Below are 13,607 nucleotides of genomic sequence, written 5' to 3'. Positions count from 1 at the left end.
GCATCTTTAACATAGACATGGTCTATCAGTGTACCTTTTTCAGTGGTAGGGTGTTGCACATGTTGACTGTATCCATGTAGTTCCATTAGTGTACCAATTGTAGATGATGTCAAGATGTCCTCATTGAAGTCTCCCATAATCACTTTCTTTCCTGACTGTTTCTCCAGCTCATCAATAACATGCAACATATTTTGTCGAAACAGATTAAGTGGATATGAATTAGGTCTGTACAGCAAAGCAGCATTCAAACTTAGATGTGGAACTGCAAAGTATAGACATTCCAAGTTACAAGGTTCTGGAACCCTGACATTAAAATGAATGCTTTCACAACAGAATAGTCCAACTCCACCTCCTCTTTGTAGTTTTAAATCAGTGAAAAGTGGAGTACTGTTGTCATAACATTTAGCTCTTGGATTGCTCTTAAAAACAAATCCTGGAATCTGTACTTGGTCTTCAACTTTTAGCCACGTTTCAGTTAAACAGATGCAATCTGCATTCATTATCTGTCTGTGAACTTGAAGATCTTGAACATGAGCTCGAAGACTTTGTACATTATGAAGAGCAATTGTAAACACGCCAGGTGTCTTTACAAAACTGTAATTTTCTAAAGCAAGTCGGGGCATGTTTTTCATAGAGGAGTCAATTTTCTCATTACAATATATGACAGAGTCTTTGAAGTTATTAATTATTAGTCCATCGAGGGTTCTCACACGACTCAGTGCAACATATGCTTGTCCCGGAGAAAATACCTTGTCAAGTGAGACGACCGCTTGATCTACTGTGAGTCCTTGCACTTTATGAACGGTGCATGCCCATGCCAATTTAAGTGGAAACTGACGTCTTAAACCACCATCGTTTGAGACTTGATCTTCTTCCACTTCAATAACAGTCGAATTTGGAGAAAATTTCTGTCGCAGCTTCGATCTCTGAACTTTACCAACATTTGGATCATCAAATTCAACATGGATAGCTGATGGGAAGTCATCATCTTCATCATCATCACGTCTTTGTTTTCTGCTTATGTGGACAACTGTGCCACAGGCTCCATTGACAAGTCCATCAGAAACATCAACATTTTTCCTAAGCATTACTCTGGCACCAACACCCAAGGAAACACATTTTTCCAAACAAGAGTTGAAAACTTTTGCATGAAATCCAACTTTCCTTTCTATTCTTCCAGTTTGTGGATTTCTAGCAAAGTCTCTAGCGTGAATAGTGATTGCCTCAGGACAACGCTCATTAAGTTTCTGTATATTGTACTCATCAACCTGAGCATTTGTAGGGAATATATGAATAGCATCGCATTCTTCACCAGTTTCACGTTGCTTCAACATGTTGATGTCATTTGGGCTTAGAGTTTCGTTCTTTTTATGAACTCTCAGACGATTTAACATTTCAGCAAAAGATGCATCTTGTTGCCTGACAACTTGTGTTAGTTCAGCAATTTCAAAGTTGGTATCCCAAAGATTCACTCCTTTTGGATCAACGTACAGGGGAATTCCCTTGACTGGCGGTAGCTGATAAAAATCACCAACACAGACCAAACTGACTCTTCCAAAAATTGAGTAGTCACCAGTTTGCTTAATTTGTCTCAATCTACCATGAACATAAGACAAAAGGTGATGGTCAACCATAGACACCTCATCAATGATCAGAATCTGCAAACCTCCAAGTTTTGCACGCAGTGAATTGATTTTGTCATCACTTAGGGGCTGATATGGCAGTTTGACATTGGCACCTATGGAAAAGGTATTATGGATTGTAGAAGCACCAATTTGAAAACTGGCCACTCCGGTTGACGCAGTTAAAATCACACTTCTATCATCAGGGTTTTCGGACAGCTGAGATAAAAGTCTGGAGGATTCATAGTAGATCGCTTTGATTAAATGACTCTTGCCTGTGCCTGCTCCACCAGTGACAAACAAGTGAAATGGTTCAGGGTTTTCACCAAGAAATTTCTCTAAACACCATTTCCGTACTTTGTAAAAGATTGCAGATTGTTGTGCATTTAATGATCGCAGTAAACATAATGCCTCTTCCCTAGACATTCCAGCCTGATTGGTTTCAATACTGTATGGAGTTCGAGGGTTCGTTACAAGATCTGGAATAGAACACTCAGAATCATCTTCATCAGGAATTGTATTACTCTTCCTTAGTTCTAAGCATTCGTGACGTTCCTTTTCAGTTTCAGGACATAACGCAGCCCAAGCATCTTCCAAATCAACACCTTGCTCCAAAAGCTGTTGAGCTCGATCAATTTTGTCACTTTCCTTTTCAAAGAGTGCTCGATTAGCATCAACAATACATTTGACTTGAGTCACATTTCTCCCACATTTCACAGCACCACTGTTGTAGAATTCCTCATAAGTGGTAAAACTCTCAGGCTTGAGCTGATAATCTTCATAATGTGGCAAGAAAAGTTGCAACAATGAATGAAAGTACTTTTCTGGATCTTTTTTGGGAGAAAATCTCGGATATCGAACAACAGCAGGGTCAGTTCGAGTTCTCTTCATCATATAACCGCAGTCGTTGTTAAGCTTGATCACCTTGTCTTCAGAAGACTTTTTTTGTGAAGAAACCTCCGATTTTGACAAGATCCTGTTTTCAGAGCAAAAACTTGCAAGACATTGGGTCTCAAACTCTTCTGTGTTTGGCCTATTCTTGTATCGGTCAACCAGACTAGTCATCCAAAAGCTAGCTTCTTCACCAGACTGATCAACTTTGTTTTTGATGACACGAAGAGGCAAACTCATCTTTACAGGATTCAATCCAATTGGAATAAACTGGACTTTACGAGAACATTCCTTCAAGTGCATACCGGTCAGACGATACACAGCCTCTTGAGCAGAAACTTCTCTGTTGTGAAGATATACACTGCCAAGCATCTTCAGTGATGATCTCGCTTCAAGGTTTCCATTCATGGCTTCATTTTGCGCACGTTGCAGCAACAATCCCATTTCTTGTTCTGCTTTTGTGATGTAACTGATAATGTAAACCACTACGGAGTAAGCATCAGTGACGTACTGGATATCCATGTTGCCTTGCCAGGCACGCAGTAAATGTTTATTATACTGGTTCACCCAGACGTCTTTCGGACTTCTTTTAAGGACAACGGATTTCTTTTTGGAACACTGCGCATACACTTTCTCAAAGAGAGCTTGGTTAATACCAATGGACTCAAAAAATGCATCAGTAGAGTCATAATCCATATCAGAAGCTGTTAAAGCCTTTTTCACTTTTTCTAAAACTGTACGTGCAGTATCTTTTCCATCACAGCTTTTCAAATCGTCTCGACTACCACCTCTTGTAATAAAGGTACGGCTTGATGGGGGTCGTGGAAAATTAAATCTGCAAACTGTCTTTTTCTTACGACATGTCTTTGAATGTCTGACACTGTGCTTCTGAACACAGTTGACAATCTCAAACAGATCAGTTTCATCCTCGCTTGGGGTCTCACAAGTGATGTACCGATCAATGAAACTAGCAACCAAACCATCGTTTTCTTCATTGTCTTCATTTAACGTTGGGGCATTTTCAACCCAAAACAGACAGTGAACATGAGGAGATCCACGCTGTTGAAACTCTACACGATAAAAGTAATCTACTATCTTGCCGATCGGTTGAGCTGAAGACATGATTACATCTCTCAGAAAACAATGCCATCTATGATCAAACATTCTTGCAGCAGTCACTGGGTTTCGTCTAATCAATCCACATTTTTCAGACCAGTCAAGTTCATCTGCTTTCAGATTTTTCCCTTCTTGTTTGATTATGGTACTAATCATTTCTGGCCATCTGAGATCCGCAGAACTAAAGGATGCAAAGAAAGTCGGAATACCTAGCTGTCGTACAAGTGCAAAAAGGTCCTTTTGAGTAGACTGCCAATATGGAGGTGTTCCACGGATTGGTCTCAAAAACTTGTATCCTTCATCAAAATTCAAGATTTTAGATAACGAGTCTGGATTCGTTAGCACATCTGATGTCACTTCGGTCAACAAACTCTTCTCAGATCCTTTGCGCAAAGCGATTGAAACATTGGATACAACTTGATCAATCTCAGACAGATACTGTGCATAGAAAATGAAGTCTGTGCTTCGTGCAAAACGTCCATCCGCATTGAGGATTCTTGCATTCAAGTATCTCGACAATGTTATTTTTACCTCCCTCTTATCATGAAATGTTGGACCACCAGTTGGATACAGAACAGGGAAACATTTTGCTTCGTTAGACCTATCGGATAACAAACTAACAGGACTGTTACCTTCAGCAGGTGCCAGATTTAATACATCCTGGAAATGCTGATCAATTACTTCTGAACCGATGTCCACAGGTTGCAATGATGTATCTGACAAAAGACCACTTTGCTCTTTGATGTAGGTAAGGTCTTCCTCTTGCTGTTCATCAAGGTTATTTTCGTCATCAATCTTTTCAACTACATCTTGTTGCTCCATTTCATCTACAACATTTTCTTCTGGTTCATTCAAAGAGTTGATCCACTGCCGATTAATCTCCACATCACTGAACCACTTATTGAACTGGATTAAATATTTCAGAGCATTTCGAACACGATCAGTGTGTACATACTTATACTCATAATGCCCTTTGTAGGTTAACTTGCGTTTCAGTTTGATCCTTATCATCTTGTCGTCACATTCATTCCGTGGAAGGATATTGGACACATCTGTGGCATTTACTGGGACGCACACTACAGGACCATGGCATCCATGTTGTTTACCACGAGGAAGACACAGTAATTTCATAAAAGGAATGTTACGTGCAATGAGATGTTGTTCCAAAGAGTTGAGGCATTTCAGTTGATTTGGAACATCCACCAAATGCATGTTGTTTGCAACGCTCTCTTCGGGCAGTTGTCCACAAAGGATTTTTCGATGGCACGTAAGACAGATCCATAATTTGCATCCTGAGGAATGAGCAGAAGATCCTTCACACTTTTGATCACAGACATGAACATACCTGGTTGTGATGCATCTTCTCCCCAAAGCAGCAACTTTTACACCTTTGTCTTCATAACATTGTCTTCTACATTCAACAACCTGCTTTCTGAAAAGCAAACGGTGACAAACACAGCACACAAACTCTGGACCACTGTTAATTTCTTGTCTAAAATGATCAATAGCAACATCAATGTCTTGTCGTTCCTTCTTTTTTGCATACCTTTCACAACCTTTTTGTATTGTACGTGCACGGAAGTTCACATCTTTATGGTATTTCATCACAGAATACTCACGCACTGTTCTTTTGAAGGCCAGGTTTTGCAGATATTTTTTCTTTGAATACTCGCATACATTTGCCTGAAAAGATACATTATATTTATATTTCAATCGAGAATACTGGCAAACACGCTTTTGGAACTGAACATTACTCAAGTACTTGACCTTAGAACGTTCACACTTTGATAAACGAACATCAACATTTTTTTTATATTCATCACGAAGAATTCCCTTTTTTCTCTCTCGGTAATATCCATCTCTACTATATTTTGTTTTGGCATATTCAATTTTTTTCCCCCTGTAAACCATGTCATCACAATATTTTGTTTTGGCAGACTCAATTTTTTTCCCCCTGTAAACCATGTCATCACAATATTTTGTTTTGGCAGACTCAATTTTTTTCCCCCTGTAAACCATGTCATCACAATATTTTGTTTTGGCATACTCAATTTTTTTCCCCCTGTAAACCATGTCATCACAATATTTTGTTTTGGCATGCTCAATTTTGTTCTGTCTGTACTCAGGGTCGTTACCATACTTTGACTTCTCGTACTTCAGCTTTTTTTGTCTGTACTCCCTGTCATTGCGATATCTCTCCCGATGCCTTTTGGTCAGACAACATTCTGCAGCATCGCTTACCTTTCTCTTACGCAGACATGGTTTGCTGACCTCATTTGAGACCACATTTCCACATGCTCCTGCACAAACAGAATCTCGATCCCTGTGCTTAACACACGTCACAACTTCATAATGATTACGGTTACAGTGTTTCAGATAAATTGCATTCTGAGTGGATACCTCTCCGTTAGGTTTGTGCGCATTCCATCGGCCGTCATTAAAAGTCATTATTGTGGTTTTGAAAAGATCGGCCGCAACAAATATGTCAATTTCGGTTACCCATGAGCCAGAATAAAACATTCTAGATCGTGTCAGATAATCCTCTGCTGAAGAATACTCACTTCTCACGTACCTCTCAAACAGCGGAGTATTCATCTTAAGATGTTTCACAACTGCACGGCGAACCTTCAAGTGTTTCTCCTCACTTCCACATATCACATGTGCCAATGATCTGAAAAAACAGTTGCCGTCTGGTTTAATGGTCTTTGTCTGACACGGAGCTGATATGGGACCAAAGTTTATGACATTATGGTCACTGTTATCATTGGACATTTGTATGAGCTCACATAAAGCTTGCTTATCATTATGTGTTAAGGGAGAAAAAAAGACATCTGGAACTGAAACATCAGTGATCATCAAGTCATCGGTTACAACAGTTTCAGCATGTGATTTTGTAACCCGTTTACCTGACAGCTCAATGTGCTTTTCTTTCCTCAATCTTTTACCTTTCCTTGGCAACACAGAGGCTGTCTGCGTTGGAAGGTTAGGGTTTCTCACGTCTGCAAGTTCATCCACAGGTACTGGATAATCAGGGGTCTTTGGCTCAGTCTTCACAGATTCACGTACCTTTGCTGTGCGTTTTAAGAGGGCTTTACCGGAAGAGCATGGGAAACTGCTGCTGCCTGCTTCTTGAAGCGGATCAGACAATTCTGCATCTGCATGAACCAAAACTCCAGTTATCTCAAATGGTGGCTCAGGTTCCCCAAACAACTGTGCCATCTCATTGATATAGTTGTACAGAGACTCTATGGTACTGTGATAAACCACACAACTTGTGTCTGTCCTGATGGCATGAGAGTCAACGACTGCATACCATGACCCCTGCTTAATAACTGCAGATGTGTTGGCACAAATGGTTAACAAGAAAGCATCAGCACTAAGTAGAGTTTGCTGAAGGGCTACATCAAGTGGCATGGCTACACTGCTTATGGCTTGGTCATACTCGTGGTACTCATTGACATTAACAAAACCAGTCAGAGAAGGAGTGTACTCAATGGAAAATGTAGTATTACCCAACATGTGTCTCCTCGGTAATTCATGGACTGCAATGTAATTCCTACCCTTGACTTGTCTGTCTTTTATGTTACCATGTTTTTTCAGATACTCATAGAGGCGTGTTCCTGCAACCAAGACACCATCCAGATCTGGTGTTGACCACATCAGCACATTCTTCAGCTTGCTTTTCAACACCGCCGTCAAACTGATGGCTCCACACTGCCTGTTGCGTGAATTTCCAAAGCGGGAATCAGCTTGATCAAAAGATCCTTTTAGCATGGGTTTCTGTGGAAAATCAGAACAAACACCCAAAGCACTTTCATGGGAACTTGCAGGAATGTTTTGTTCAGATTGCATGGGTTTTGATTTGCTTTTCATTGGGTACCTCATCTGGGGTCGACTGACCTTGCCTGAGTCTACTTGAAAATCATATGTCCTTACCTCAGTCTTGACCGATTCACATACCTTGGAAGAGCGTTTTACAACTTCACTGTAAAGGGCTTTACCAGAAGGTCGTGGAAAACTGCTGCCAACTGCTTGACCGAGAGAAACTTTCTGCACTGATTTCTGTGGAAAGTTTTCAAGGGTTTTCAAGGGTTTGCAAGGGTTTGCAAGGGTTTGCGTATTTGACAGATGCAAGTTTGCAAGGTTTACGGATACGAGTTTGCAAGGGTTTTCAAGGGTTTTCAAGGGTTTGCAAGAGTTTTCAAGGGTTGTCAAGGGTTTGCAAGGGGTTGCAAGGGGTTTGCAAGGGTTTTCAAGGGTTTTCAAGGGTTTGCAAGGGTTTTCAAGGGTTTGCAAGGGATTGCAAGGGATTGCAAGGGATTGCGTATTTAACAGATGCGAGTTTGCAATGTTTTCTGATGCATTTACTGATGCCAGTTTGCAAGGGTTTTCAATGCTGCCAGCTTTTGGTGACAGCAATGCCTCATTTTTTTTAAGAGGATTCAGCGTAACCTCTGTATTTGCACGTCTCTGAGCATAAAGCCGTTTGGCTATCGTTGCCCTCTTCTTCGGTCGCGGCATGCCGACTCTCTTGACGATAGCCAAACGACTCTCTTGACGATAGCCAAACGACTCTCTTGACGATAGCCAAACGACTCTCTTGACGATAGCCAAACGACTCTCTTGACGATAGCCAAACGACTCTCTTGACGATAGCCAAACGACTCTCTTGACGATAGCCAAACGACTCTCTTGACGATAGCCAAAGCAGTCTATTACCAGTGCACCACCACACATAAAAGAAAAAAGGTACAATTTTTAGCTATGCGTTGTTATACATTTAAATGTACTTAAGCAGTATATTCTAAATGTTCAAAAAGTTTGACTTACCTCAACTCCGTCTTTAACCAATGTGCCACCCCAAATGAAAGAAAAGGTATACTTGCCAGCCATGCTTTGTTATACAATTAAACACTTACTTCAGCACTGTTCTAAATAGTTTTTAATGGTTATAAAAGTTGCCTTACCTCAACTCACACAACTCAGTCTTTAACCAGTGCACCACCACACATTAAAGAAAAAAAAGGTATACTTGTCAGCCATGCTTTGTTATACAATTAAACACTTACTTCAGCACTGTTCTAAATTGTTTTTAATGGTTACAAAAGTTGCCTTACCTCAGCTTGTAGTCTTTAACCAGTGCATGACCATGCATAAAAGAAAAAAAGGTTTACTTGTCAGCCATGCTTTGTTATACATTTACTTCACAGTACATTCCAAATTCTTTTTTAAATGGTTACAAAACATTGCCTTACCTCAACTCACACAACTCAGTCTTTAACCAGTGCACCACCACACATTAAAGAAAAAAAAGGTATACTTGTCAGCCATGCTTTGTTATACAATTAAACACTTACTTCAGCACTGTTCTAAATTGTTTTTAATGGTTACAAAAGTTGCCTTACCTCAGCTCGCAGTCTTTAACCAGTGCATCACCATGCATAAAAGAAAAAAGTTATACTTGTCAGCCATGCTTCATTTTACAATAATAAAAAACAGTTCAGCAGTACATTCCAAATTCATTTTTAATGGTTACAAAGAATTGCCTTACCTCAGCTCGCAGTCTTTAACCAGTGCACCACCACGCATAAAAGAAAAAGTTACACTTGTCAGCCATGCTTTGTTAAACATTTACTTCAGCAGTATATTCTAAATACATTTGAATAAAGTTCAAAAAGTTTGAAATACCTCAACTCTTTTACCAGTGTACCAGCACATGCAAAAAAGAGTGATAAGTTACATAACATACATTTAAAAAGTACATTCAATTTTGTTTTTACATCTACAAGAATTATAAATGTTACCTCAACTCACACTCTTGTCAATTTACCAGCACACATAAAAAGAAGCATTGTTTAGCATAGATTCAATTTACACATTTCACACACACACACAAAAAAAAAAGAAACTGTTAATAATAAACTCTTTATTAAACTTTACCAATTACCAACATAATTTTCAAGAAAATATAGTGTAGACTACAAAGACTAAATTACTTTGTTTAAATAATTTGCAAACAATCTGAATCAGAATTAGTAAATTCTTGTGCATCACTTTACCAAAACACACACACAAAATTCCTAACATTAAACAACCTTCCAATAAACTCCAGAATTGCATTACAAATCAAACAATAGACTAGCATAAGACAACTAATTAAAGTAAAGAGAAAACACTTGAAAGGAGTTGCCATTTTGAACACATGGTCATTACAAACAACAAACAAAATGAACATACTAAATATTTCATCAAATTATCCACAATCAAAGCAATTAAGAATAATCAATAAACAGACACCTTTAAAACAAACGTACCTGCTGTAGAAAAACAGATAAACTGAGCAGAACATGCTCTTTCCCTGATATACTGCCAAATTAAGACCAGGTGCAGCTTGATTAATTAGTTAGCATGTGGTCTAATGCTTTTTGCTTCTTACACCTTAACCTCTCCGCTGCAGCCCATTTAAAATGCATTGACTGAATGGTTGATCTGTTGTCCTGACTTAAATTCCATTTTGGGCATTTTGCATTGTCCCGCTCGTTGCTCTGGCTACATGCAGCTGACCTAAAGACTGCAATTTCCACATTCCAAATACATTGTCTTGTTAATTCAATTGTTTCAGCACTACAATGAACTTTTAATTGTTACAATAAAAATATATACTACTATAAACACTAAACTATTAACTTTCAGTACTGATACATTCTGAATTACCTATAACCCAGATAAATATATATTAATTGTTTTACAACACTAAAATTCTACTTCGAACATCTAACGTACATCAGTAAACAAAAAAGACATTGGAATACATGGAAGTTCATGACAGCAAGGACAAAAGTATATTTTATTTCATCATGTATTTATTATTCTTTAGAAACACTTTACACAGATACATTGAAAATATTGTGCCTTAATACCCCAGTGAGCAAGCCAGAAGGCAACAATGGCAAGGAAAAACTCCCTCAATTAGTGAAAAGGAGCACCAGCAGACTGAGATAGAGAGAAACCTTGGGAGGAACCAGACTCAGCAGGGGCAAGCCATCCTCCTTTGGCTGGCATCTAAATTTGCTGCACATAGGCTAAATATAATACAAGCCAGTGATAATATCAACAACAGCAGTAACACAGACTTAACAGACAATTTCATCATACCAGTATCATTGCTATACATGTCACTCAACTTTTCCATGTTTACCACACAAAAGTTATATTTACTAAAATGAATAAAGAATTAATTCCATAAAATATCATTGTCATTTTTCTTTATTTCACAATACTTATAGATATCTATAGAAAACTATACATAAATCAGTGTATTATTTTTACCTGCCTATACCACAAATAGATAACAGGCAAAAATCAAATGTAGTGTATTGACAAACAAGCCAATTAACTTACAAGTATGAATCTATCCACAACTTACCACTAAAGACCTTAATCAACTAATAAACTTAAAATCAACATCAACGAATGACACACTCCAATTAATTAACTATGAACCAACTAATTAGTAATGGTACATTCCCAATCAATTGTGAATTATGTTAAATACCAGAGTATCCTGCGAAGGATTCCATTAGATTTTTTCCACTGTAAGAACAGAAATATTGAAAAACAAAATTGAGAGAAAAATGAACCAACTTCCAGACTCAATTTCAGGATACGTGCATTCTGTATCACCCATAAAACTATCTAAAATTAATAGCAAATACTTCACCGCTTCACTACAAACTGACAGGGACACATACCACCACACAGTCATCTTTCAGTGTAATCAACAAACCTCATGGAACAATGCTGCAAGGAACTGCTCCGCAATCAAACTCATGAATGCAAAGAAAGTTCCAAGTAAGTATGCCTTGTATATTTTACTCCACTTTTTATCTGTAGTAATTTTTAGATGTCTTACCATAAGTTACTTTTTTTTTTTTTTGATTGCCCTTGATTTTTCTAGTCAACTAGCAATTCTTCACTTAGTCCAATTAGTCAACAGATAGCACAAAATTTATATAAATCATAAGCATATATATATATATATATATATCTCAACTAATCAGTGCTCAAACACATAAAGCTTGCTGTGGTGCACCGGCAAACAATAATTAATGTGTCTTGAGAAAACAAGAGAATTTTTCATGCAGATTACATAATCTGAAAGTGTTTAAGATTAAAAAACATGAAATGATTCGAAAGTCGACACTTCAAACTTTCCATTAATTTCTCTTGTCTGTGAGGCAAGTATATATTTGTATACAGTTTCGATTTACTTTTGTGACATGGTCAGAATTTACAATGCTTTATTTGTTGTTATTCTCAGTATTTTAAACAAAAATTACACGGTGTTTTAAGTAAAATGTAAGTGATTGCACATGTGCCTCCTCATCATCTAATTTTTAAAAATGTTTCTTTCGTTTTCCAGACAGCAATGACACAAAATATGACATCCAGAGTACCAGCTCTACAACACTCGAAGTGACTCAAGTACCATTCCCCCATAAACCCCCAAAGCAACCACACCCCTCCACCATTGCCGAAATGAAAACCCTAGATGCACAGCATCATGTAAGTTGCACAACATTTTTCCATACAAACTAAAACTTGAAGTACATTGAAAACAAATTGCATGACTGTTGATTTTCACTCTTGCACTCTGTGTACAGATCCCCACACTAAAAGCCAAAGTAACAAAGATAGAGTCTGTTAAAAATGTGTTTTTTAACAATACTGAAGCAGAGGTAATGAACTGTTGGATAACTGATGAAACCGGAGGAATTCAAATTGCCTTGTGGGACAACTTCATTAGTGAGGTCTATCAAGGAAATTCATATAACTTTACGAACCTGATGACAAAAAGGTATCAACAAAAAACCTTCTTACAATCAACCAGACACACAACAATTACACCTTTAAAAATTCAAATTTCTACTGGACCACTTCATCAAATGTCTGAGGATGAAATTTCTCCTCACAAAAACATCACCTCTGCTTTACAAGGTGTGCAAATTAACATCAGTAAACACTGCCCGAAGTGTGCTACTCTTCAACAAGATTTTGCTCCACAATGTGCTTTCCACCGCTGCACAAAGTGCAAAATGTTAAGGAGTGGCACCGCTTACGTCACAAAACTTGGTGGCATTTTGGAATTTAAAGAGAACAAAACTGAGCTCTCTTTAACCATGTCAAATTCCATTTTGAAGAGATTTTTAACACCACTACTTGACCTGGGCAAAACCGATGCACAGGACATCGAACAGATGTTCCTGGCCATGAAAAGTTTAACAGTAACATTTACACAAAACATGCAGGTTCTACAAATGCAAGAAACACCCAACGACGATACTGATGAGGAGCTTCTTCACATTGAAGAAACTCAATTGTCACCAGAACCTGCTGCACTTTTTATCCCGCAAAAAACTGCAGTAAAAGAAACCAAACATTCAAACGATGAACAGTTTCTTCAAACTGTAGAAACCGAATCGTCACAAGAACCTGCTGCACTTTTCATGCCACAAAAAAGACCTGTAACCGAAACCAAACATTCATGTAAAAAAACAAAGTGTGATACATAGACTTGTGATAAATTTATACAACCTGTATAACTTGTATTTTCTTGTAAAAAAAAATACTATAGGGGTTTACTTTTCAATGGTTAAAATGTTTATTTTCCCCCCCATATCTAGTTGCTAAAATTTGTAATGGAAATATACGTTGCTGTAAAAATATGATTTAATTGTGAAGCTTTCTTCTACTTGAATAAATGTTTAAGTTTTGCAACTATACAAGATGCTTTCTTTATCAGTATTTTACTTTTGATTGTTCCTTTTTTCACCCAAATGTATTTCCTTCTAAATAAATGCAATACAACACTAGCTTTTGTCCTCTCTTTTTGTACCTGTACTTCCATTTATATTGCTTTAATTTTTTGTTTTGAAACTCTAACTAATCCTCTTTTTGTATGACCTGGACTTTAATTTT

At 37.9% G+C, this 13,607-nt stretch overlaps 1 protein-coding gene across 1 annotated transcript in view; it reads right to left on the bottom strand.

Annotated features, from left to right (window-relative positions):
- LOC128011729 (uncharacterized) overlaps window positions 1–8,281 on the bottom strand; it is a 34,716-nt gene extending 26,435 nt beyond the window's left edge. The window contains exon 1 of the mRNA XM_052594432.1: window positions 35–8,281. Coding sequence (XP_052450392.1) covers window positions 35–8,150 — 8,116 coding nt within the window. The 5' untranslated portion in view covers window positions 8,151–8,281. The remainder of the gene's footprint in view (window positions 1–34) is intronic.
- Window positions 8,282–13,607: the final 5,326 nt, after the last annotated feature.

Source organism: Carassius gibelio, chromosome B23, assembly GCF_023724105.1.
Source record: "Carassius gibelio isolate Cgi1373 ecotype wild population from Czech Republic chromosome B23, carGib1.2-hapl.c, whole genome shotgun sequence".
Classification (NCBI taxonomy): Eukaryota; Metazoa; Chordata; class Actinopteri; order Cypriniformes; family Cyprinidae; genus Carassius; species Carassius gibelio.
The sequence above is the reverse complement of the archived record's forward strand: the minus strand, read 5'-3'. Positions and strand labels throughout refer to the sequence as shown.